The sequence below is a fragment of the Haliotis cracherodii genome, unplaced genomic scaffold (assembly GCF_022045235.1).
Source record: "Haliotis cracherodii isolate W230 unplaced genomic scaffold, xgHalCrac1.p SCAF_17, whole genome shotgun sequence".
Lineage (NCBI taxonomy): Eukaryota > Metazoa > Mollusca > Gastropoda > Lepetellida > Haliotidae > Haliotis > Haliotis cracherodii.
Genome location: NW_027266272.1, coordinates 8,257,573 through 8,285,341, shown reverse-complemented (window position 1 = coordinate 8,285,341; position 27,769 = coordinate 8,257,573). Strand labels below are relative to the sequence as shown.

At 43.1% G+C, this 27,769-nt stretch overlaps 2 protein-coding genes across 2 annotated transcripts; both read left to right on the top strand.

Moving 5' to 3' along the window:
• Window positions 1-549: 549 nt before the first annotated feature.
• Window positions 550-26,358, top strand: LOC139464318 (kelch-like protein 10). The gene is made up of 7 exons (XM_071245837.1): window positions 550-1,272; window positions 3,078-3,330; window positions 4,314-4,461; window positions 7,542-7,711; window positions 8,775-9,046; window positions 23,057-23,148; window positions 25,966-26,358. Exons 1-7 carry the CDS (start codon window positions 550-552, stop codon window positions 26,096-26,098), a joined length of 1,791 nt encoding a protein of 596 aa, XP_071101938.1. The 3' UTR covers window positions 26,099-26,358.
• LOC139465073 (uncharacterized) lies at window positions 12,648-15,104 on the top strand. Its single transcript, XM_071246770.1, has 4 exons — window positions 12,648-12,722; window positions 13,259-13,702; window positions 14,501-14,620; window positions 15,027-15,104. Exons 1-4 carry the CDS (start codon window positions 12,648-12,650, stop codon window positions 15,102-15,104), a joined length of 717 nt encoding a protein of 238 aa, XP_071102871.1.
• Window positions 26,359-27,769: the final 1,411 nt, after the last annotated feature.

Below are 27,769 nucleotides of genomic sequence, written 5' to 3'. Positions count from 1 at the left end.
TTACTAACACATCTTCCCAATACAACCAAACAGTACTATATAGAGTCCGTAGTATTTAAAGATTTTATACATATATAAAAAAATACATTGAATAAAATAATCTCCGAAAGTACAGATGGGTTTTTAGGGTTAAGTAATGAAAACGGCGTAAGCAGGTTTTACGGTGACCTCCCTAATGTCTGAAGATGTCTTCCATGTGAAGCCGTATAAATACAAATAAGAGTAAAGGTGTGCGTTTTTATGAATATTCGGAACAAATAAAGGCATAAATGATTAACATTATTGATAAGTTATCCCATCAAAGAATTATCCAAAACATTAGGCGCGTTGTGAAAACTACACATTCCCCAAACAATGTCATGACGTCATGGACCCGAATCGTCGACAGTGACTCCATTCATTGATAGTTCTATGACGTCATAGCTTTATCGCGCTACGATTGGCCCTTCGACGTCATTGTCCCAGTATCTAGGGCTTCATTCGTTCTCCAGAGACAACCCGCACCAGTCGTACTTGATCAAGAGTCCGTATTGTACACCAGTGATTAACATGAGCGAGATGGACATGGAAGATGAGACATCGAACGGCACAGTGATGCAGAAGAAATTCAGTATGCAAGCCTGCAATGTGTTATCGGAGCTGAGGAAGAAGGGGGAGCTGTGTGATGCTGTGATCAGAGTGGAGAACACGACGTACAACATCCACAGGGCCATCATGTCCGCCTGCAGCCCCTACTTCCGGGCCCTCTTCACCAACCAGATGTTTGACACAAACAAGAGGGAAGTCACAATCCCCGGAGTGTCCTCTGACATTATGCACATCATCATCGAGTACGCCTACACGAGGGACATCAAGATTGACAGAGACAACGTTGAACAACTTCTCCCGGCGGCTGACCAGTTCCACGTCACCGGCCTCATCAGACTCTGCTGCGACTTCCTTCTGAGGGAGATGTGTGCAGAAAATGTTATTGGAATCCGAGCATTTGCCCGGGCGTATTTCTGTCACAGCTTAGAACGGCATGCATTACGCTACCTCCTGCAACACATCGGCGTGGTCTACGCCAACAGCAACGAGTTCCTTCAGCTGGACGTCGAGGAAGTCTGCGAGATTTTGGGATCCGATGACCTCAATGTCAAAAATGAGGAGATCGTTTTTGATGCTGTTCTTCGCTGGATAGATTTTGATCCCGAAAAACGCAAATGTCAGATTGCACGGCTACTGAAGACAATCCGTCTTGGACTTCTCACAACACAGTACTTCGTGGAGAAGGTAGGTAGCACACCGTTAACGTGAACATGGGAAGTTGCTATGGTGTGTTTCCACCTCATCGACAGATAGAAAAAGCAGGACTGGGATCGGTTGAGTTACTATGGTATAGTGACCAGGAATATAAATGTGTTCCACGCCTATCCCGATATACCGCCTCCCGAAACAGTTATATTCCGGTTTGCGCTGTGTTCGGTTAGTCATACTTAGTACAATGTTATTTAGTATTTAGACACAAATATTTTCCTTATGTAAATCGTCATCTTGGTAACCATTCGAGCAGAAACACACTCTTAAATAGTATGATTAGTACAGCCTTCATATGATGACTTGGTAATCTCAGGACTATTCCATGCTCGTCAGACCCTCTGTCATCAACATCGGGTGACACATATAGAGTGAGTGAGTATGGTTTTACGCCGCTTTTAGCAATATTCCAGCAATATCACGGAGGGGGACACCAGAAATGGGCTTCACACATTGTACCTACGTCGGGAATCGAACCCGGGTCTTCGGCGTGACGAGCCAACGCTTTAACCACTAGGCTACCCGACCGCCCCGACACATATAGAGATATATCCTGTAGGTGATATCCAAAGAATTAACGACGTGTCATGTCTGCCGCAAACAAAATGTACTCCTTAAAAAGTTGAGAACCACACGAGTCTTTCATATTACTACTATATAGGTCTGGGACGAGTCCACATTTACTACCCGGGTACCCTTATTAGCTTATTAGCGACTTGTAGTGTAACCACTGAGCTATAATGAGGTTTTGTCATTAAACAATATATCAACGTGACTAACCACGGGTCCGGGTAGACCTGTGAGTACCCGAGTCTTACTAGTACCCAGGACCCATCCGACCCGAGTACCCGAGTTACCCGTCCCAACCCTACTACTATAATACATGCCGTGTCAGATTAACTATAGTAATATGCAAGAATTGGGCGGTCGTTAACTGTTTGGAGTAGTAAGATTACAAGACGAGGACAATATTAATCACTCGGTGAAAGAAATATGCTCAAAGTATACTTCAGTATTAAAGGCATACGTTTTAAGCGAGTGGAGTCTTATGTGTGATATTTTTCCTTAATCATGTTAATGTCATCAATTAGATTGGGCGATTGCTGGGACGAATGGATGGTTTTCTCGGGGGTTATAACATAATATCCTGTTTCGTTGGGTATAGGGTTAGACCATCTGTAGCGTTTGTAGTACTGTGGTCTTTAGTGTTGAGTCCAATAGAGTGACGAATGAATGGTTTTCTCGGGGGTTATAACATAGTATCCTGTTTCGTTGGGTATAGGGTTAGACCATCTGTAGCGTTTGTAGTACTGTGGCCTTTAGTGTTGAGTCCAATAGAGTGACGAATGAATGGTTTTCTCGGGGGTTATGACATAATATCCTGTTTCGTTGGGTATAGGGTTAGACCATCTGTAGCGTTTGTAGTACTGTGGTCTTTAGTGTTGAGTCCAATAGAGTGACGAATGAATGGTTTTCTCGGGGGTTATGACATAATATCCTGTTTCGTTGGGTATAGGGTTAGACCATCTGTAGCGTTTGTAGTACTGTGGTGTTGAGTTCAATAGAGTGTATGTCGTTTTCGGTGATGATGCTACTGAACATCGTTCTGAACCTGGTAATATAACACGAACTAAACCATTATGGTAACGGTTCTTATGAGTTCATCCTTAACAGTTTGCCATTAAGTTTGTACCTTGTACACCTTAAGGACCGATTACAATTGAGTTCCACCGGGATGTAACTAAGGATATTCTGCTTATCCATGCCCCGCCCATCTTCAGGTGAAGTCCCACCCCTATGTCAAGGAAATAGATGCATGTAAACCAATCATCATTGAGACACTGAAGTTCCTGTATGACTTGGACATGGATGAAGACAAGGAGGTCGACCTCAACAACCCTCTCGCCAAACCTCGCGTGCCTCACGAGATCTTGTTTGTAATTGGTGGGTGGAGTGGGGGGTCTCCCACTAACATGGTGGAAACGTATGACACGCGGGCAGACAGGTGGATTGTCTCAAACAACGTTGACACCGGTAAGATACATGTCTCATTTGTTTTGACCTTGAATTCGAAATTCGAATTCGAGTTCAGTGCGGTTTAGAAGTCTTTTTCGCCTTTATTATATTTAGCTTTATTATATTTAAAAGGAACAAATTTGCGTGGCTGCATAACACTGGTTATAAGACACGGGCGCAATGTATATTAAGGATACATTTGTAGATACTTTGGTAGAATGTTAATAAATTTACTTGAGTACCAGATATTATATGTACATTATATTCTACATTGGTTTGCTATTTCATTCAAACACATTTGTGTGTATGTTAATGAAATAAAGAAGAGGGGGCTGTCAAAATTTATCACAACTATCTAGTGCTATTTATTTAAATAAAAAAATATCAATTTGAACATTATTTAAGGACTGGACATTCATTATACATGGGGGTGGGGTGGGGGTATGGGGGTACGGGGGTTGGGGCATGAACACACACGCACACACAGAGACGCACACACACTCTCTCTCTCTCTCACACCCACAGACCCACACACAGAGACGCACGCACGCGCACACACACAGACGCACACACACACACACACACTCAACAACAGACACAGACAGACACACACAGAGACGCACGCACGCGCACACACATACACACAGACAGACGCACACACAGAGACGCAGACACACACACACGCACTCAACAACAGACACAAACAGAGACGCACACTCACACACACAGACACACTCAACAACAGACACCCACAGACGCACGTACGCGCGCACGCACGCACGCACGCACACACACACATACACACTGACGAGGACTACTTTTGAAAACCGTCGTCTTCAGTGAAACAGCAGATTAGCAGATATTGCATGTTTGAACCGATCTTTAAATAATACTGTTCCTGTACATCGGACATTCTGTCCAGTTCAGGGAAATCCCTGTGTCGAATTGACCGAGCATCGTATGAAAGGTACTTGAATACATACATGTTCCGATACGACCAGGTCCTCGCGCCTACCACGGCACCGTAGCCCTCGACCAACACATCTACGTCATCGGCGGCTTTGACGGCATGGAATACTTCAACAGCGTCAGGGTTTTCAACCCCATCAACAGCCAGTGGACGGAGGCAGCACCCATGAATGCAAAGAGGTTAGACACTGTTATACGTGGATGCTAAAATTATGTTGTCCCTATGTGGGATTCCGAGTTTGGTCCCCAGAAACCTACATGTACGCATGGCGACTAAATGGATTTGATTGTAAGCTGTGTGACTTAAATTATTGCGTGTCATCGTTCCTCGACGGCGTGGACGTTGCTCATAATATCAATCACTGGCTTACGAGCCCGTTTATTTACAGGTGTAATATTAGCTTGATAATTGCTGACTACCATGTTAAACCACAAGCAAATCATGCTTTGTCTATTGTTGAAGTTGTATATGTGTCATCATCCGAAGAGTTTTGTTTGTATCACCCAAACAGCATCATTTATGACTGAGAACAGTCCCTGCTAGTTTCTTCACACCTGTCTTGATAGAGTGAATGAGTGAGTGATAGAGTGAATGAGTATGGTTTTACGCCGCTTTTAGCAATATTCCAGCAATATCACGGCGGGGGACACCAGAAATGGGCTTCACACATTGTACCCATGTCGGGAATCGAACCCGGGTCTTCGGCGTGACGAGCGAACGCTTTAACCACTAGGCTACCCGACCGCCCCTGTCTTGATAGAAAAATATCAAGGTGGACATGGATATACTGTCTTGTTAAGATAATTTTCATAAAAATCGTCGATTTAAATATCAGATAATGTAAAATAATGACTGATTGGGGATCGAACTTATCCGAACTTTGTTATCGGCCGAAATATCTCTAATAAAAGAGACCGATAGAGTAGTGTCCCTTTGAGAGAGAAAACAAAATGGTTGTTCGCGTATCTTTGGAAACGTTTGCAGATAATTAATATCCTTCGTATGTATATTAGCTGTTGCCAGCCTAAATGTGTATATATCGATATGGAGTATTTTTAAAGCTTAGCGATAAGGTTTCGATAGGAAATATATTATATCGCTTGCCACAATCACTGCTCGATATGCTGTTAAAACAACAGTTTAGGATTTCTTTGCCTGATCCTAACAATTTCTGGGTGCCAATGTTAAAGACCGATGTATGTGATCAGTTGTAACATCTATACATGGACGGTTAGGAAACTGTCTTTGAGTTCCACCACATCGTCACCTACCCTTCTTATAGCATGTTTGAAATCCATGTGTATGAGCTGCATTTGATTAATATCTATGCATAATCTTACTAGACTCTATAAAGTAAGATCACATTGTTTAACAAATTCTGGATAAACATGTTAGAGCAGTTGCACTCAACTACCGAAAACAATAATCTAATTGCGGAAATAATCTGAAGACAAAAAAGACACATGCTTCGACAGTTTTTCTGATCATCATGCATATGTCTTTATGGTGTGGACCCGTGAAGATCCGGGGTAGAATAGGTCTTCAGCAACCCATGCTTGCCGTAATAGGTGACTATGCTTGTCTTAAAAGGCGACTAACGGGATCGGGTGGTCAGGCTCGCTGACTTGGTTGATGTATGTCATCGTATCCCAATTGTGTGGATCGATGCTCATGATATTACTCACTGGATTGTCTGGTCCAGACTCGATTATTTACAGCCCGCTGTCATATAGCTGGAATATTGCTGAGTGCGGCGTTAAACAACAAACCAACCAACCAACTTTATGGTGTCAATTTCCATTGCAACCAGCAGATCAGGGGATAAAGGGGTTATTACTAAATGTGTACAAAAAACATTTACTATCAATCATCGCTTACTTATATTTCCTGATACACCTCCAAAACAAGGAATGTCGCTTCACAGGAAGTTTTAAACATAAAAAAATTGTTTAATTCTCAGGTTTCATTTGAAGCGTTTGTTTTCCATGCAACCAGCCTAGCTTAGTTTTACTGTAATGCTATATGACCCTAAATAAAGCAAGGTATATTTCCTCCAGGTTCAGACACTCCCATATCACTGGGGCTCCTTTTGAATTTAAACGGAGTTATATATTTCTATCAAAATTTAGCTACTCTTGAATCATTTCACTGTACACTAGATGGTCGATATAGGTAGATATTAGACTGGGATTTTCACATAGAATGCACGACTGTGCTTGAGATATGGACATCCGCGTACCAGATACTAGTAAACATTTCATGGCATCCAGCATACGGAACTGCAGCTTCCAGAATGCCACTAACAGGGCCCGGCATCCGGCATTCCAAAAGGGGGTTGGCACTCTCTTGAATGGATCTGGTATTTAGTCATTTTTTATATCACGGTGTGTCAGTTTAATGTCGGAGGAAAGCCGGCCAATTATATAGTGACGCACAGGTCATAGAACTTTGCCGGTTCGGTAAAACAATATACCATGAGCATAACAGACAGTGATAATTCAGTCGAATATTTTGATCCAGGATTTTGAATCAACGTCTAGTGGATCCTACAGTTGTAAGGTACGGACCTGTGCATAGCGAGGTGCTTCTGCTTATATCACGTGCATGGCCCTGCTCGTCCTCCGCCAAACACTAAACATACATAAAAAAACGACTCTACTGACGGTGATAATTAGTAAGTCGAATATTTTGATCCGAGAACGCAGCGGATCCCTTAAGCCTACAAAAGGACGGAACTCATAGTGAAAATCTTGGTTCTGCTCGACTGCCACCAAATACTCAAAGCACACACGAAAAACCCCGACTATGTCAGCAACATCGCTGGATTGACGCAATAGTTATGTTGTTGTTGGTTTGTTGTTTAACGCCGCACTCAACAATATTCCAGCTATATGACAGCGGTCTGTAAATAATCGAGTCAGGACCGGACAATCCAGTGATTAATATCATGAGCACCGATCCACGCAATTGGGATCGATGACATGCTTCAACCAAGTCAGCGAGCCTGACCACCCGATCCCGTTAGTCGCCTTTTACGACAAGCATAGTCACCTTTTACGGCAAGCATGGGTTGCTGAAGACCTATTCTACCCCGGACCTTCACGGGTACGCAATAGTTATGAATCAGATTGCAATAACATGGACTTGTTGAACTAGACACGGAAGTCGTTGTGTTATCGGCTATACATACATGAATATGTTCTTTGTTGGATCAATGGAATGAGTCCCGCGTTTTGTAATCTTCAACGTATTTTCTCAGATGCTATGTCAGCGTGGCTGTTCTTGACAAGTTTATCTACGCCATGGGGGGATTTGATGGTCACGTGCGACAGAACACAGCCGAGAGGTATTTGAAGAAAAACAACCAGTGGAGTCTCGTGCAGCCCATGAACCACCAGAGGAGCGACGCCAGCGCCACCACTTTGGAAGGTGAGTGAGTGAGCGAGCGAATGGGTGAGCGAATGGATGAGTGAGTGAGTGAGTGAGTGAGCGAATGGGTGAGTGAGTGAGTGAGCGAGCGAATGGGTGAGCGAATGGATGAGTGAGTGAGTGAGTGAGTGAGTGAGCGAATGGGTGAGTGAGTGAGTGAGCGAATGGGTGAGCGAATGGATGAGTGAGTGAGTGAGTGAGTGAGTGAGCGAATGGGTGAGTGAGTGAGTGAGTGAGCGAGCGAATGGGTGAGCGAATGGATGAGTGAGTGAGTGAGTGAGTGAGTGAGTGAGTGAGCGAATGGGTGAGTGAGTGAGTGAGTGAGCGAGCGAATGGGTGAGCGAATGGATGAGTGAGTGAGTGAGTGAGCGAGCGAGTGAGCGAATGGGTGAGTGAGTGAGTGAGTGAGCGAATGGGTGAGTGAGTGAGTGAGCGAATGGGTGAGTGAGTGGGTGAGTGAGTGAGTGAGCCGCACTGAACAGTATTTTAGTTATGGCGGATCAGCCATTTGTGTGAGGAAAGTTTAAAGGGATGAGGTCTAAAATATTTTGCCATTTTGGGAAAAGCCACGGATACGGATATGGTACTGTCAGACCGAGCATTGTAATGAAAGTGAACCTAGGTTTCGAACCTACCTCCAGAGGAGCCTAGCGTGCGGACGCACCTCGGTATAGCGATTTACGGCCCCCTATCGTCTGGGCCACCGGTACCTTCGGACAGTCCAGTGTCCCGGAGGGTAGGCTCCGATTAAGTGGCAGTCTAATAATATTGCGTCTCATGAAGAAGAAATAATGAAATATTACATGGACAGTGTCAGTATGTTTGATTTACATGTAACCGATAAAGGTCGTGTAAACTAGATGTGTTGGTTTAGCTACCTGCAATCAAAGATTCTAAACACCTGGTGAATGGGCAAGAACTAGCTCTGTGACGTCATGCATTACAAGCCATACAGAAGTTATTATCCATAGCAAATTCAGGTTCTGCCAACTTCTCAATGCCAATCAAAGACTTAACCGTTTCCAATGTATGGAAATATCACGCACTATTTTCATCTGTGCAGGTAAAATTTATATCTGCGGAGGGTTTAACGGACAGGAGTGCCTCAACACGGCGGAGTGTTTCGACCCCCTCACGAATCAGTGGACTCTCATCACCCCCATGCGCAACAGACGGAGCGGCGTCGGGGTGATCGCCTACAGGGGCTGCGTGTACGCCCTTGGGGGTTTCAACGGCATCACGCGGATGAATACAGGCGAGAGGTTCAACCCGCAGACCAACACCTGGCAGACGATCCCTGAGATGTACAACCCGAGGAGCAACTTTGCTATCGAGGTAGGGAACCAACCATCAAAGGACTTATGTTTCGGTCTTTTAAGATTCGTAATTTCATTTTTCCGTTGATTAGGAGATAAACACACTGTGTTTTCAACGTAGTGCTAGGTTAACTGCAGATTTAACCGTGATAAATTTAATTTGGAACCGAGCGCACAGCGTGAGTTTTCAAATGTTGAATTTAGTGTGGTTTGAAGATTTCTATCGTGTTTTCTGCACGAAATGTATTGCCACACATTATTTGAATATTGTAGTAACCACAACTTTGCATTTTGTGACCTATAATTGTAGGTATAATTATTTAAATATGCCTAGCGATAATGAATGAAAGAAGTACTATTTTGTGAAAATTAGCTTCCGCGGTGATGCGGCCGTCAAACCAGCTGTTTCAATCAGAGGGGGTTTATTGTGATTTAATAGCCACTGATTGACCAATAAGAAACTAGTAATTTCCAAATTCATAGTAGAATAATGATTGGTTTGGGTCTTACGCCACCTCAAGCAATAACCTAGCCATCTCACAACAGGGGCATCATAAATAGCCACCATACATAGTACCAACAGGAGAATAGAACCCGGTTTTCGGCGTGACGTGTCAAGGGTGTAACCAGTGGGCTACCTCACCTCCCTCCCTGTTTTAATCTATAACGAACATTATGTTGCCGAACTGACAACATTCTATCCGAACAAGCATGTTAAACCATATTAGTACAATTATACTCGACATGACCGTGAAGATCCGGGGTAGAATAGGTAGGTCTTCAGCAACCCATGCTTTCCGTAACAGGCGACTATGCCTGTCGTAAGTGGCGACTGACGGGATCGGGTCGCTCGCTGACTTGGTTGATGCATATCATCGTTTCCAACAATTACGTAGATCGATGCTGATTATGTCAATCACAGGATTGTTTGGTACACACTCGATTATTTACCGACCGCTGTCATATAGCTGGAATACTGCTGAGTGCAGCGTTAAACAACAAACACACAAACACACACACACACAAACACACACACAAGCAAACAACCAACCAACCAAACAAACAAACAAACAAACAAACAAACGAAACATGGACTGGTCCTGAGGGTACTTTAAAGTCGTTCCCGTTTTCCAATATGTAACCCTTCATGTTCTGTTTTCTTGTCAAACAAGGGCGGTCGGGGAGCCTAGTGGTTAAAGTGTTCGCTCTTCACGCCGATGGCCCGGGTTCGATTTACCACATGAGTACAATGTGTGAAGTCCATTTCTGTTGTTCCGCGCAGTGATATTGCTGGACCGTTACTCAAAGGGGCGTATTGAGTTATACGAGATCTGAATATAAAGAAGCGACAGTAAAATGTGAACAGAAACGAAACACTGCATATTGGAAGTTTTGTCATATCGTTAGGGTTATTTTTACTTAAATAATGTTTTTTTGGTCAAGTTTGAAACATTGTTGGCACAGTTATGCGCTTAGAATATGTGATATGCAATATCTCAGTCCCATACAACTCTAGACACAAGACCCCTGTGAAGATCAGGGCTAGAAGTGGTCTACGGCAACCCATACTTGTCGTAAGAGGCGACGAACGGGATCGGGTGGTCAGGCTCGCTGACAAGGTTGATGCATATCATTGTATCAGGCTATCGTCATATAGTTGGAAGGTGGTGATTGCAGCGTTAAACCAAAAGAAATCAACGGATACAAGCAACGGATCGAGTCTGGGACAAAACACACATTTACACGCTTAAGATTATTTCGTTATTGACGAAACAAATTAAGTTATTTTAATCATTGTGCTACCAGTGCAAGGAAACATTTCATGAATAACGTCCAGTCTGACAATAGCCCTCGAGTCCCGCGGTACTTTGACATTTCATCTTTATGCCTGCTGAGACTGCTTACGGATTCTGTAGCTCTGTACAGTATGGTAGCTCTGTACAGTATGGTAGCTCTGTACAGTATGGTAGCTCTGTACAGTATGGTGGCTCTGTACAGTATGGTAGCTCTGTACAGTATGGTAGCTCTGTACAGTATGGTAGCTCTGTGCAGTATGGTAGCTCTGTGCAGTATGGTAGCTCTGTACAGTATGATAGCTCTGTACAGTATTGCAGCTCAGTATGATTTAATAACCTCTGATTGACCAATAAGAAACTAGTAATTTCCAAATTCATAGTAGAATAATGATTGGTTTGGGTCTTACGCCACCTCAAGCAATAACCTAGCCATCTCACATCGGGGGCATCATAAATATCCACCACACATAGTACCAACATGAGAATAGAGCCCGGTTTTCGGCGTGACGAGTCAAGGGTATAACCACTGGGCTACCTCACCGCCCTCCCTGTTTTAATCTATAACGAACATTATGTTGCCGAACTGACAACATTCTATCCGAACAAGCATGTTAAACCATATTAGTACAATTATAATCGACATGACCGTGAAGATCCGGGGTAGAATAGGTAGGTCTTCAGCAACCCATGCTTTCCGTAACAGGCGACTATGCTTGTCGTAAGAGGCGACTGACGGGATCGGGTCGCTCGCTGACTTGGTTGATGCATATCATCGTTTCCAACAATTACGTAGATCGATGCTGATGATGTCAATCACAGGATTGTTTGGTACACACTCGATTATTTACCGACCGCTGTCATATATCTGGAATAATGCTGAGTGCGGCGTTAAACAACAAACACACAAACACAAACACACAAACACACACACACAAGCAAACAACCAACCAACCAAACAAACAAACAAACAAACAAACAAACAAAACATGGACTGGTCCTGAGGGTACTTTTAAGTCGTTCCCGTTTTCCAATATGTAACCCTTCATGTTCTGTTTTCTTGTCAAACAAGGGCGGTCGGGGAGCCTAGTGGTTAAAGTGTTCGCTCTTCACGCCGATGGCCCGGGTTCGATTTACCACATGAGTACAATGTGTGAAGTCCATTTCTGTTGTTCCGCGCAGTGATATTGCTGGACCATTACTCAAAGGGGCGTATTGAGTTATACGAGATCTGAATATAAAGAAGCGACAGTAAAATGTGAACAGAAACGAAACACGTCATATAGTTGGAATGTTGCTGATTGCAGCGTTAAACCAAAAGAAATCAACGGATACAAGCAACGGATCGAGTCTGGGACAAAACACACATTTACACGCGTAAGATTATTTCGTTATTGACGAAACAAATTAAGTTATTTTAATCATTGTGCTACCAGTGCAAGAAAACATTTCATGAATAACATCCAGTCTGACAATAGCCCTCGAGTCCCGCGGTACTTTGACATTTCATCTTTATGCCTACTGTGACTGCGTACAGATTCCGTAGCTCTGTACAGTATGGTAGCTCTGTACAGTATGGTGGCTCTGTACAGTATGGTAGCCCTGTACAGTATTGTAGCTCTGTACAGTATGGTAGCTCTGTACAGTATGGTAGCTCTGTACAGTATGGTAGCTCTGTACAGTATGGTGGCTCTGTACAGTATGGTAGCTCTGTACAGTATGGTAGCTCTGTACAGTATGGTAGCTCTGTACAGTATGGTGGTTCTGTACAGTATGGTAGCTCTGTGCAGTATGGTAGCTCTGTACAGTATAGTAGCTCATTGCAGTATGGTAGCTCTGTACAGTATAGTAGCTCTGTACAGTATGGTGGCTCTGTACAGTATGGTGGCTCTGTACAGTATGGTAGCTCTGTACAGTATGGTAGCTCTGTACAGTATGGTAGCTCTGTACAGTATGGTAGCTCTGTACAGTATGGTGGCTCTGTACAGTATGGTAGCTCTGTGCAGTATGGTAGCTCTGTACAGTATGATAGCTCATTGCAGTATGGTAGCTCTGTACAGTATAGTAGCTCTGTACAGTATGGTGGCTCTGTACAGTATAGTAGCTCTGTACAGTATAGTAGCTCTGTACAGTATAGTAGCTCTGTACAGTATGGTGGCTCTGTACAGTATGGTAGCTCTGTACAGTATGGTGGCTCTGTACAGTATGGCAGCTCTGTACAGTATGGTAGCTCTGTACAGTATGGCAGCACTGTACAGTATGGTGGCTCTGTACAGTATGGTAGCTCTGTGCAGTATGGTAGCTCTGTACAGTATAGTAGCTCATTGCAGTATGGTAGCTCTGTACAGTATAGTAGCTCTGTACAGTATGGTGGCTCTGTACAGTATAGTAGCTCTGTACAGTATGGTAGCTCTGTACAGTATGGTGGCTCTGTACAGTATGGTAGCTCTGTGCAGTATGGTAGCTCTGTACAGTATAGTAGCTCATTGCAGTATGGTAGCTCTGTACAGTATAGTAGCTCTGTACAGTATGGTGGCTCTGTACAGTATAGTAGCTCTGTACAGTATAGTAGCTCTGTACAGTATAGTAGCTCTGTACAGTATGGTGGCTCTGTACAGTATGGTAGCTCTGTGCAGTATGGTAGCTCTGTACAGTATAGTAGCTCATTGCAGTATGGTAGCTCTGTACAGTATAGTAGCTCTGTACAGTATGGTGGCTCTGTACAGTATAGTAGCTCTGTACAGTATGGTAGCTCTGTACAGTATGGTGGCTCTGTACAGTATGGTAGCTCTGTGCAGTATGGTAGCTCTGTACAGTATAGTAGCTCATTGCAGTATGGTAGCTCTGTACAGTATAGTAGCTCTGTACAGTATGGTGGCTCTGTACAGTATAGTAGCTCTGTACAGTATAGTAGCTCTGTACAGTATAGTAGCTCTGTACAGTATGGTGGCTCTGTACAGTATAGTAGCTCTGCACAGTATGGTGGCTCTGTACAGTATAGTAGCTCATTGCAGTATGGTAGCTCTGTACAGTATAGTAGCTCTGTACAGTATGGTGGCTCTGTACATTATAGTAGCTCTGTACAGTATAGTAGCTCTGTACAGTATAGTAGCTCTGTACAGTATGGTGGCTCTGTACAGTATAGTAGCTCTGTACAGTATGGTGGCTCTGTACAGTATGGCAGCTCTGTACAGTAGGGTAGCTCTGTACAGTATGGTAGCTCTGTACAGTATGGCAGCACTGTACAGTATGGCAGCACTGTACAGTATGGTAGCTCTGTACAGTATGGTAGCTCTGTACAGTATGGTGGCTCTGTACAGTATGGTAGCTCTGTGCAGTATGGTAGCTCTGTACAGTATGGTAGCTCTGTACAGAATGGTAACTCTGTACAGTATGGTAGCTCTGTGCAGTATGGTAGCTCTGTGCAGTATGGTAGCTCTGTACAGTATAGTAGCTCTGTACAGTATGGTAGCTCTGTGCAGTATGGTAAATCTGTACAGTATGGAAGCTCTGTGCAGTATGGTAGATCTGTGCAGTATGGTAGCTCTGTACAGTATGGTAGCTCTGTACAGTATGGTAGCTCTGTACAGTATTGTAGCTCTGTACAGTATGGTGGCTTTGTACAGTATGGTAGCTCTGTACAGTATAGTAGCTCTGTACTGTATGGTAGCTCTGTGCAGTATGGTAGCACTGTGCAGTATGGTAGCTCTGTGCAGTATAGTAGCTCTGTGCGATATGGTAGCTCTGTACAGTATAGTAGCTCTGTGCAGTATGGTAGCTCTGCACAGTATGGTAACTCTGTACAGTATGGTAACTCTGTACAGTATGGTAGCTCTGTACAGTATGGCAGCTTTGTACAGTATGGTAGCTCTGTACAGTATGGTAGGTATATAGCTCTGTACAGTATGGTAGCTATATACAGTATGGTAGCTCTGTACAGGATGGCAGCTCTGTACAGTATAGTAGCTCTGTACAGTATGGTAGCTCTGTACAGTATGGTAACTCTGTACAGTATGGTAACTCTGTACAGTATGGCAGCTTTGTACAGTATGGTAGCTCTGTACAGTATGGTAGCTCTGTAGCTCTGGACAGTATGGTAGCTCTGTAGCTCTGGACAGTATGGTAGCTCTGTAGCTCGTGACAGTATGGTAGCTCTGTAACTCTGGACAGTATGGTAGCTCTGTACAGTATGGCACCTGTGTACAGTATGGTAACTCTGGACAGTATGGTAGCTCTGTAGCTCTGGGCAGTATGGCAGTTCTGTACAGTATGGTGGCTCTGTAGCTCTGGGCAGTATGGTAGCTCTGTAGCTCTGGACAGTTACTGAGCTCTGTACAGTATGGTGGCGCTGTACAGTATGGTGGCTCTGAACAGTATTGTAACCTCGATACTATGCTCCCCTACTGCATCTATTTCACTTCTTTTGCACAACTCTCGAGATGAACACAGAAGAGTCAATTAAGGCATTCATTAAATGATAACACGTATAATGATTACAACGATAATGTGGAACAAATGTTATGTGGGGATAACACTTTCTCAGTAGAGTGTAAATTCCCGTCCGGGATTCAAATCCACTCTCAGAGTGAGGCATCAAAACATCAGCACACAAAGTCAGCGATCTAATCCACTCTGCCACCGAGGCTTCACAAAATGGAAGTCCGACAACTGGTAGTCTGGATCACATACTTTGTGTACCCCTCTGATAATGTGGTCATTCGTCTCCGAATGTGTTAACCTTTTACTTAGGTACTGCTAAAGCCTTACTGTCATTAACCCCAAAAATTATAAACAAATGATTTCTATAAACGAGGTCCCACTATGTATATAAACGATGTTCCACTATGTATATAAACGAGGTCCCACTATGTATATAAACGAGGTCCCACTGTGTATATTAACGGGGTCCCACTGTGTATATAAACGGGGTCCCACTGTGTATATAAACGAGGTTCCACTTTGTATATAAACGGGGTCCCACTGTGTATATAAACGAGGTCCCACTGTGTATATAATCGAGGTTCCGCTGTGTATAAAAACGAGGTTTCACTGTGTATATAAACGGGGTCCCACTGTGTATATAAACGAGGTCCCACTGTGTATATAAACGGGGTCCCACTGTGTATATAAACGAGGTTTCACTGTGTATAAAAACGAGGTTTCACTGTGTATATTAACGAGGTCCACTGTGTATATAAACGGGGTCCCACTGTGTATATAAACGTGGTCCCACTGTGTATATAAACGAGGTTTCACTGTGTATATAAACGAGGTTCACCTGTGTATATAAACGGGTCCCACTGTGTATATAAACGATGTTCCACTGTGTATATAAACGAGGTCCCACTGTGTATATAAACGAGGTTCCACTGTGCATATAAACGGGGTCCCACTGTGTATATAAACGAGGTTCCACTGTGCATTTAAACGGGGTCCCACTATGTATATAAACGATGTTCCACTGTGTATATAAACGGGGTCCCACTGTGTATATAAACGAGGTCCCACTGTGCATATAAACGGGGTCCCACTGTGTATATAAACGAGGTTCCACTGTGCATATAAACGGGGTCCCACTGTGTATATAAACGATGTTCCACTGTGTATATAAACGGGGTCCCACTGTGTATATAAACGAGGTGCCTTTGTGTATATGAACGAGGTCCCACTGTGTATATAAACGAGGTCCCACTGTGTATATAAACGATGTTCCACTGTGCATATAAACGGGGTCCCACTGTGTATATAAACGAGGTGCCTTTGTGTATATGAACGAGGTCCCACTGTGTATATAAACGAGGTCCCACTGTGTATATAAACGATGTTCCACTGTGTATATAAACGATGTTCCACTGTGTATATAAACGATGTTCCACTGTGTATATAAACGGGGTCCCACTGTGTATATAAACGATGTTCCACTGTGTATATAAACGAGGTTCCACTGTTTATATAAACGAGGTCCCACTGTGTATATAAACGGCGTCCCACTATGTATATAAACGATGTTCCACTGTGTATATAAACGAGGTCCCACCGTGTATATAAACGAGGTTTCACTGTGTATATTAACGAGGTTTCACTGTGTATATAAACGAGGTCCAATTGTGTGTATAAACGAGGTTCCACTGTGTATATAAACGAAGTTCCACTGTGTATATAAACGGGGTTCCACTGTGTATATTAACGAAGTTTCACTGTGTTTATTAACGAGGTTCCACTGTGTATATTAACGAGGTTTCACTGTGTATATAAACGGGGTTCCACTGTGTATATTAACGAAGTTTCACTGTGTTTATTAACGAAGTTCCACTGTGTATATAAACGGGGTCCCACTGTGTACATAAACGAGGTTCCACTGTGTATATAAACGAGGTTCCGCTGTGTATATAAACAAGGTTTCACTGTGTATATAAACGAGGTTCCGCTGTGTATATAAACGAGGTTCCACTGTGTATATAAACGAGGTTCCGCTGTGTATATAAACAAGGTTTCACTGTGTATATTAACGAGGTTTCACTGTGTATATAAACGAGGTCCAGTTTTGTGTATAAACGAGGTTTCACTGTGTATATAAACGAGGTTCCACTGTGTATATAAACGGGGTCCCACTGTATATATAAACGAGGTTCCGCTGTGTATAAAAACGAGGTTTCACTGTGTATATTAACGAGGTTTCACTGTGTATATTAACGAGGTCCCACAATGTATATAAACGGGGTCCCATTGTGTACATAAACGGGGTCCCACTGTGTATATAAACGGGGTCCCACTGTGTATATAAACGGGGTCCCACTGTGTATATAAACGGGGTTCCACTGTTCATATAAACGAGGTCCCACTGTGTATATAAACGAGGTCCCACTATGTATATAAACGAAGTTCCAATGTGTATATAAACGAGGTTCCACTATGTATCTAAACCAGGTTCCACTTTCTATATAAACGAGGTCCCACTGTGTATATTAACGAGGTCCCACTGTGTATATTAACGAGGTCCCGCTATGTATATAAACGAGGTCCCACTGTGTATATTAACGAGGTCCCACTATGTATATAAACGGGGTCCCATTGTGTACATAAACGGGGTTCCACTGTATATATAAACGAGGTCCCACTGCGTACATTGACGAGGTCGACTGTTTATATTAACGAGGTTCAACAGTATATATGAATGAGTTTCCATTGTTTGTTTTAATGAGGTTCACTGTGTATATTAATGGGGTTCAACTGTATTCATAAATTAGGCTCCACTGTGTATATTAATGAGGTTCAACAGTATACATAAATGAGGTTCCTCTGTGTATATTAACGGGGTTCCACTGCGTATATTAACGAGGTTCTACAGTATACATAAATGAGGTTCCCCTGTGCATATTAACGGGGTTCCACTGCGTATATTAACGAGGTTCTTCAGTATACATAAATGGGGTTCCTCTGTGTATATTAACGGGGTTCCACTGCGTATATTAACGAGGTTCTACAGTATACATAAATGAGGTTCCTCTGTGTATATAACGGGGTTCCACTGCGTATATTAACGAGGTTCTACAGTATACATAAATGAGGTTCCTCTGTGTATATAACGGGGTTCCACTGCGTATATTAACAAGGTTCTACAGTATGTATAAATGATGTTCCACTGTTTATATTAACGAAGTTCCACAGTTCCACGAGGTTCCATTGTGTATGTAAACTTGATTCCACTCTGTATATTAACAAGGTTGTACAGCACGTATGAATAAGTTTCCACTTTTTGTTTGAACGAGGTTCCTCTGTGTATATTAACGAGGTTCCACTGTTCATATTAACGAGGTTCTACTGTATATATACATGAGGTTTCACTGTGTATATAAACGAGGTTCCAATGTGCATATTAACCAGGTTCTACTGTATATATACTTGAGGTTCCACTGTGTATATTATCGAGGTCACACTGTCCATATGAACGAGGTTCTACTGTATATATACGATGTTCCACTGTCCATATTAACGAGGTTCTACTGTATATATCCATGACGTTCCACTGTGTATATTAATGAGGTTCCACTGTCCTTATTAACGAGGTTCTACTGTATATATACATCAGGTTCCACTGTGTATTTAAACAAAGTTCCACTGTCCATATTAATGAGGTTTTACTGTATATTTACATGAGGTTCCACTTTCCATATTAACGAGGTTCTACTGTATATATACATGAGGTTCCACTGTGTATATTAACGAGGTTCTACTGTATATGTACATGAGGTTCGACTGTGTATATTAACGAGGTTCCACTGTCCATATTAACGAGGTTCTACTGTATATATACATGAGGCTCTACTGTGTATTTAAACGAGGTTCATCTATGTACATAAACTACTATTATGGAATAAAATCAAGTAACAACGCATTGCGAAGGTGCGACGCGCTACGATACAGCAGTGTGAAGATTAACCCTCCGAGTTAATCGGCAGTAGTATCTGACTGCATGTTGTTAAAATAGGCTTCGAATTCATTTCAAATTTACCAAAAAATCAGTAAAGTTTCAATATTTGTACGCGCATGGTTAATTCACCGCCTGTGCTATGCACTTGAAAGGTGAACTTTGTTAACGGCTGAATGGAAAGAAATTGCGGTATTTACAAACGTAAGACATACATTCAAATGCACTTACATCTTGTTTGTACAAAGTCTGGGACAGCATGCATATACGGTACACGTGATGTTTATGTGATAAATTTCTTTCACATATTTTGTCTAGACTCGTGGAACAGAAAAAGCCATTGTGAAAAGTCTCCTGGAATATAGCCAGGTCAAAGTGTCCTCTTTTTATGACGTAACCAAGTCAATCCACAGCACCAGACATTATTTAAGCTCTAAATTAATTCGTAGTCTGTTAAAATATACTGTTACCTTTCTAGTTTATATTTTGAATTTAGTTTATGATGATGCAACTGTATATACTTCTGGACCTTAAATGCATAAAGGAAATATTCTAGCAGGAGGTGAGGTGAAATTGGGTTTAACGTCGCGTCCGATATTATCGCACTCATATAGCGACGTGCATGCACGTGTGTGTGTGTGTGTGGCTGCTTGTACTAGTCCGGACCGATGCCGATTTATAGTGCTAGCCCACAGAGATACCATGCCGCAATTTAACATGAATACCCCACTCAGACACAGTATACTGACTCCAAGCCGACCAGTCCTTGTTTTAGCCCCTTAATGCCGAGCGCCAGACAGGGTAACAACAAGTACCATTTATTACGTCTTTTGCTATGACACGGCCGGGGATCGAACCCCGGACCTTCCGCGGTCCTATTCTAGTGGGAACAATGGGTTCATGAGCATTTAGAAAGAATATGACTCGTGAAGATATCCGGGATAGAATAGGTCTTCAGCAAACCATGCTTGCCTTACCGGGATCGGGTGGTCAGGCTCGCTGACTTGGTTGATACATGTCGTCATATCCGAATCCAATTGCGTGGATCGATGCTCATGATGTCAATCAGTGGATTGTCTGGTCCAGACTCGATTATTTACAGACCAACGTCATATTGCTGGAATATTACAAACCAACAAACCAAGAAAGAATATATTTTGTATTATAACAAAACACCACCTTGTGAATGTACTGCCCAGGGCTGTTTCTTCACAAACCAAATCTCAAAAATGTTGATCAGGAGTGACCTGGAAAAGGTCAATTACATGAAATATAACGTGAGGTGAAATGGGGTTTAACGTCGCGTCCATGTTTAGTGCACTTATATAGCAACGTGCATGCACGTGTGTGTGTGTGTGTGTGTGTGTGTGTTTCTGCTTGTACTAGTTCGGTCTCATGCCGATTTTATAGTGCTGGCCCACTGAGATGCCATGCCGCAGTTTAACATGAATACCCCAATCAGCTAAGTATACTGACTCCGAGCCGACCAGTCGTTTTTAGCCCATTAATAATAAGTGCAAGGCAGGGTAACAACAAGTACCATCTTTTAACGTCTCATGGTATGACGCAGCCGGGGATCGAAACCACAACATTCCGCTCTCCGGGAGGACGCTCTTTACGACTACGATCAATTGTGATAAAAATAATCAATCGTATAGTATGCTTTAAAAAGCAAACAAAACGAAGGTTCTAAGTTACGAGCATTAAAGTTTAGTCTTTGAAGTATACACAAGGAGGTAAAAACTTATATTTTGCTATATTTCGCTAAATATTCAATAACGCAAGGAAGGTGTGTTTAAGTGCGACGAATGCGTTTTTAAATCAACTCCATATGGAATAAGCTTGAGCGTCTGGGGTACTTTTGGATCTATAAAGAAACATCACATCATTCTTGGGACCTGAAAGCCATTACAATTACGCCGACTATTTGTGTCAGTGTGACCCAACCACAAAAATTCTCAATCTATTGTTATAAAAAGAGCCATTGTGGTTTTGATCATGCCAAGCGGTTGCACCTGGGAAGAGAGACAGACGTACCACGTGACCCGGCACTGGTGGGCGGGGCTGATGATGGCTGCCACGTGGCTCGTGTCTGAAACTCGACTTTCAAGTGTTTTCGTCGGGTTGTTTCAAAGGGACGCTATTGTGTTAAGGGTAATACCAGAGGGTTGCATCATCACATGTGTTTGTTGGCAAGAACGTTATGAAACTTGTCGAAAAAACAAGCGGCAGTCCATGTTTGAGAATATAATTATGTTGAGAATAGTTTGCTGTTCTGTTCGTGTGATTTGTGATCAAATTGTCCAGTATGAAATTAATATTTTGTTGCAGTTTTTGACAAAAGATAAAATTGTATGAAGATTATGATTTTTCTACAATATATATATATATATATATATATATATATATATATATGTGTGTGTGTGTGTGTGTGTGTGTGTGTGTGTGTGTGTGTGTGTGTGCTTGCTGAAGAAACAGTTGATCATATTAAAATGTACAGACTTGACTGGAAATAGATCGCCAGCTGTTTCAAGGTAACGCGTGTACCGACAGGAGGGATGACCTTCAACCTGTTAGGCCCTCTTATGGGTGAGGTGAGGTGAAATTGGGTTTCACGTCCCGTCCAAGATTGCACTTATATAGCGACGTGCTTGCACGTGTGTGTGCCTGCTTGTACTAGTCCGGACCAATGCCGATTTTATAGTGCTAGCACACTGAGATACCATGCCGCAGTTTAGCATGAGTACCCCACTCAGACACAGTATACTGACTTCCAGCCGACCACTCCTTGTTTTAGACTCTTAATGCCGAGCGCCAGACAGGGTAACAACAAGTACCATCTTTTAACGTATTTTGATATGACGCGGGGGATAAAACCCCGGACTTTCCCCTCTCCGGGCGGACGCTCTACCACTGGACCACAGAGGCGGTCCCCTTTTAAGGATGCCATGGATACCTTTATACGGGGCGGGGGCGTGGCCTAGTGGGTAGATCGATCGCTCGTCACACCTAAGTCTTGGGTTCGATTCTCCAAACGAGTAATGTGTGAAACCATCTCCATTCACTCCACTCCAACACGTGTATGATGAGCACAGTGACTTCATAGTTTTTCGGGGACAATTTGTAGACAATTTGGAGGGAGTGGCTTCACACGTTGTAGCCATATGGGGATTCGAACACGGGCCTCCGGCGTGACGAGCGAATGCTTTAGCCACGAGGCTACCCGACCGCCCGCTTTGCGATAGGGAGCAAAGTGTGTATGTACAAATGAAAGTTGAAAATTACTTAACTTGTTTCCAGGATTGGTCAAAATATGTAATTTTCCGTCCAATGGCAAACTGGCTGTGTCAATGAGACAGTGCCATCTTATCGTCATAGTGGACCATTCAAGGGCGATAACTCTTGATTTGATGAAACAAAATGAGGGAGAACCTTGTAGTGAGTGAGTGAGTGAGTTGGGTTTAACGCCGCTTTTAACAGTATTCCAGTTATATCGCGGCGTGTCAGCTTAATGTGGGAGGAAAGCCCGAAGTGATGCAGGTCTCAGACGTTTACTATTTCGGTGAAACCCATGAGCACGGGTATGGTGCTGACAAACCTAGAAACATAATCGGGGCGAACCGGGATTCGAACCCACAATCATAGGTTTCAGGCGTGCCCAAGGGACGCAACTCTGCACAGCGAGTCGCGGCGCCTTAGACGACTGGGCCACCCGTGCCCCCGGAGAACCTTGTAGAACTCAAACCTGACTTCTAACGGAATCTAAAGCTGGACGAATTAACGTTAACGTAACGTGTCTCTGTTTCAGGTTATTGATGATATGATCTTCTCCATTGGAGGCTTCAACGGCGTCACCACCATCTTCAACGTCGAGTGCTACGATGCCAGTACCGATGAGTGGTAAGTAAGTGAATGCAATTTCAGCCTGGAACAGACAAACCAGTGGCTGATATTATGAGTAACGTCCCACGCCGCCGGGGTAGAATGACACACAAGTCACCCAGTCAATAATCGCCCGATCCACTTTAGGACGAGCATAGGTTGTTTGTGACCTATTATAATTCGGATTGAGACCAGTGGAGATCCGAGTTAGAATGGTTCTTCAGCAACCCATGCTTGTCGTAAGATGCGACTAACGGAATCGGGTGGTCAGGCTCGCTGGCTTGGTTGATGCATGTCATCGTTTCGCAATTGCGTGGATCGATGCTCATGATATTAATCACTGGATTATCTTATCCAGACTCGATTATTTACAGACCGCCGTCATATAGCTGGGATATTGCTGAGCGCGGTGTTAAACAACAAACAAACAAATCTAATTCGGGTTTGTTTTTTTGGGGGGGGGGGGGGGGGGGGGGGTGGTGGTGGTCGTGGTTGTAAGGCTACTGTACGTACTATGCTGTGCTGTCTGCAGCTCTCTCCTGGACATCTCATCATTCAATCTGTGCATCCACAATCTTACAGTCGTCATCAATCCCCCCATCAGTTCCTTGATCCATCGTTTTCCTTCACCCCCCAACCTACCATCATTCCACCCAAGAAACATACCCGTGCTCGTGGGTTTCACCGAAGTGGTAAACGTCTGAGACCTGCATCACTTCAGGCTTTCCTCTCACATTAAGCTGACACGCCGTGATACAACTGGAATAATGTTAAAAGCGGCGTTAAACCCAACCTACCGTCACTCCACCAAAGAAACAACCCACCTCCTCGACACCAGGCTCTCGTCGTGACGAGCGAACGTTTTAATCACATGGTTACGAAATGTAAATCGACAATACAGGACAATTACAATACAGTCTCGCTGACTTGGTTGATGCATGTCATCGCATCCCCATTGCCTAGATCGATGCTCATGATGTCAATCACTGGATTGTCTGGTCCAACTCGATTATTTATAGACCGCCATCATATAGCAGGACTATTGCATGTGCGGCGTTAAACAACAAACGTTTCAGGAATGCAAGATGTATAACTCGGCCCCAAAATTTAGGATCTTAGACGTCACGAGCTTACGCTTTAACCACTGATGATAATGATGATGTTGTACATTTAACGAGCGCTTCCGGTGTTGCCGATTTCGCTACGCACCGCCGCTGTACTGAAGGGTATCTGTTCCCGTCGGTACAGTAGTGTCGAAACCAGTGACCCAGCTGCCCGCCCCTTCACGTCAGTTTGGCCACGGACAATGCAACGGGTCGCCTTTTGTCCCCCGGAAATTGTCATTAGGGTGATTTATTGAATGATGGTGACTGGAACGCCCTTTGGTGGCGATTCTTCTCAATAAATGACAAGCCTTGAGATGCGACATCATTTGTTGATTGCTCAGGATCACGTGATACCACATAAGATTTCATCATGTTTCATTCAAAATCGTGTTTGAATGACGTCGTAAATAGGTGTCCGATTAAAGGGACATTCTTTGGAGAGGGGTCGTGTCGTGCGTATTGCACCATAGACCGGGGAATAACAGCTTGTTTACTGTCTGGGAAGATTGTTTCTTTTTAATTTTTTTCTTTCTTAAGTACGCAGGCATATTGTATACATACAAATCGCGTTACTGAAACACTCGATACATTTTTAAACAAAACACAGCATGTTTTCAGAGGATTAGGTGCGCGGATCGTGTGAACAGTAATCTTGTATCTGCGCCTTTTAGCACGTAACAGTGTCCTTTTTTAGATATTTATCAGCGATTAAACTTGCTGTCGGTCAGGTTTATCAGGATTGAATGAAAACGGACACCTAAACTATCATGCTTGTTCCTTTATCAATAGCCGGAGATATACGCGTTTATGTATTAATCAAATTATTGAGGTGAGGTGAAATGGCTTCAACGTCGCGTTAAAGATTATTGCACTTATGTAGCGACGAGCATACACGTGTGTGTGTTTGGCTGCTTGCACTAGTCCGGACTGATGCTGCTTTTAGTGTGCTAGCCCACTCAGGTCTTATGCTGCAGTTTAACATGAATACCCCACTCAGACACAGTATATTGACTCCGAGCCGATCAGTCCTTGTTTTAGCCCCTTAATGCCGAGCGCCAGCCAGGGTAACAACAAGTACAATCTTTTAACGTCGATTTCGACAGGGACTCCCATTTGAATGCTTAATGGACTTTTGTTAATATAAACTCGTAAACATAATATCAATATAACTGCTACGCCTAAAAAGTATACACTCAAATATTGGATTTGATCGGAAAATTACAAACGTTATCAAAACTTCACTGGGCTGAAAACAGTCGCCGAAACACTCCAAACGAAAGGTCCAAAAACACAAGTATGATACACGTATAAAACACATCACCATCGAATAATTCTTAGCCACCATCAAACATGGGGTTTATACTTACTTTTGCACGGCAATGTATAAATGTATACGTTAAGAGGAGTGAGTGAGTATGGTTTTACGCCGCTTTTAGCAATATTCCAGCAATATCACGGCGGGGGACACCACAAATGGGCTTCACACATTGTACCCATGTCGGGAATCGAACCTGGGTCTTCGGCGTGACGAGCGAACGCTTTAATCACTAGGCTACCCGACCGCCCCTACGTTAAGAGGAAAACACGCCTATCAGTTGAAACTTACACCAAATGTGCCAGCCATATATTCTCTATACCATGTCCTACAGAGAAAACAACAACAATACGTAGGCACGCTTATCCTCATCTCAAGATATGAAATTAATAAATGACTTTACCTCTGCTACAGGTATGACGCCACAGACATGAACCTGTATCGAAGCGCACTTAGCGCGTGCGTAGTTAAGGGTCTTCCAAACGTCCAGGACTTCATCCACAAAGAGCGCGACAAGGATGAATCAAAGCGGAAGAAGACCAACTAAGATGGACGAACTTCCGGTCACGTGGATTAATATATGAAATGTGATAACGTTTATGTGATATTGTTTATGAATTCAAATGTTTACTTTTATATAGAACGTCTTGAAAAATACCACCCTATACGTAAAGAGGCAATTGTAAAAAATCTATGTTTAGCTCAGCATAATATTTTTGATGGATATTTTTGAGTTTGTTAATGATGATATGTTGTAAGGGTTGTCGTACAAGTAGAGTAACCATGTTTCTGTTGTAGAATCTTAAATCTTCTGTCAAAAAGTATGCTATACGTAGAACTATCACTATAATACTATAACTAGAACATAGCGTAGATCAATACTTCGTAATACGATGTCTCATTAATTTATGAATAAATAATCACCTAAATATATTATTTGTCTTTTTGGCTTATATATTTTGGGTGAGTGAGTGTGTTCGTTTCCTAACGAAGAGTTTCGAAAGTCGCAATCCGGCCTTAAGCTTTTATAAAGTTTAGAAGTTACGATGGATGAAGTATGTTAAAGATAAATCTTGCCCAGGAACCCCAAGGATGCAACTAATTCTACAGCCAATTCTACCCGGGATCTACAGTATATACATGCAGATTTATTTTGTATGTGTTTTAGGCTGAGATGAGGCGTTATAATGTCATGTAACCCTAAATAATAATAATAATAATAAGTGCATTTATAATGCGCCAGATTCCATTCACCGAGTGGATGCTCATAGCTCTACACTATCATTACCCCGGTCAATGGATCAGTGAGCACTCGATTTTCATTCTCAGCTCCCTGGAAGTATACAACGCCTGTGAGGCGCTAGAAGGTTAACAGCCACATTACATCTCATCCTACCGGGTACCCACTCACTGCTGGGTAAACAGGTTTTTGCGTTAGATGGACCAGCCACAGACAATGCAATGTCCCTGAAACATGTGATGAGCAGCCTGCCAGCTGACTGGTGATGGAGGTCGCAGGGCGGAGGTGAAAACACTAAAACGTACACTTCTAAATGGGAAAAAAGTGAGTGAGTTGGGTTGGACGCTGCTTTTAACAGTATTCCAGTTTTATCGCGGCGTGTCAGCTTAATGTGGGAGGAAAGACCCAAGTGAAACAGGTCTCAGACGTTTCTCACTTTGGTGAAACCTGCGAGTACGGGTATGGTGCTGAAGGACCTAGCAATATTATCAGGCGAACCGGGACTCGAACCGACGATCATAGGTTTCTGGCGCGCCCAAGGGACGCTACTCTGTACAGCGAATTGCGGCTGGGCCAACTGATAAAATAATGAACTGAACGTCTGTGATTGTTTAGAAACAAATTAATTAAATTAGTCCGCTAGTGAAAAACGACATTATAAATAGCAAACATGTGATTCATATAAAGCCAAATGTGACGTGATCGAGATCCCACGCAAAAGCTTCACGACCGGAAACAGATGACGTCACGAAGCTAATGTCCCAGCGTCTTCAGTGCGATCGCCTCATAACACAGCAGTCTATTCGAAGGGGAGTGAACCACAGCACAACTACGCACAAAGCAACATGAAAGTGTACCAATTGTATCATTTACAGCGGCACGAAAACAACATCCTAGCATCCACGACCGTTATGGGTCAGTGCCATCGGGTCCTATTCATTCCCAATCCCGCAATACTGGCTACGCATTTCTGTGTGT

Excerpts from the sequence above, each read along its gene's own strand:
- LOC139465073 (XM_071246770.1), top strand. The coding sequence starts at position 12,648 with ATGGTAGCTCTGTACAGTATAGTAGCTCTGTACAGTATGGTGGCTCTG. Across the intron at positions 12,723-13,258 it reads TGGTGGCTCTGTACAGTATG|TATGGTAGCTCTGTGCAGTA; the intron begins GTAGCTCTGTAC and ends GGCTCTGTACAG. Across the intron at positions 14,621-15,026 it reads CTGCACAGTATGGTAACTCT|TATGGTAACTCTGGACAGTA; the intron begins GTACAGTATGGT and ends ACCTGTGTACAG.
- LOC139464318 (XM_071245837.1), top strand. The coding sequence starts at position 550 with ATGAGCGAGATGGACATGGAAGATGAGACATCGAACGGCACAGTGATG. Across the intron at positions 1,273-3,077 it reads CACAGTACTTCGTGGAGAAG|GTGAAGTCCCACCCCTATGT; the intron begins GTAGGTAGCACA and ends GCCCATCTTCAG. Across the intron at positions 23,149-25,965 it reads GATGCCAGTACCGATGAGTG|GTATGACGCCACAGACATGA; the intron begins GTAAGTAAGTGA and ends CCTCTGCTACAG.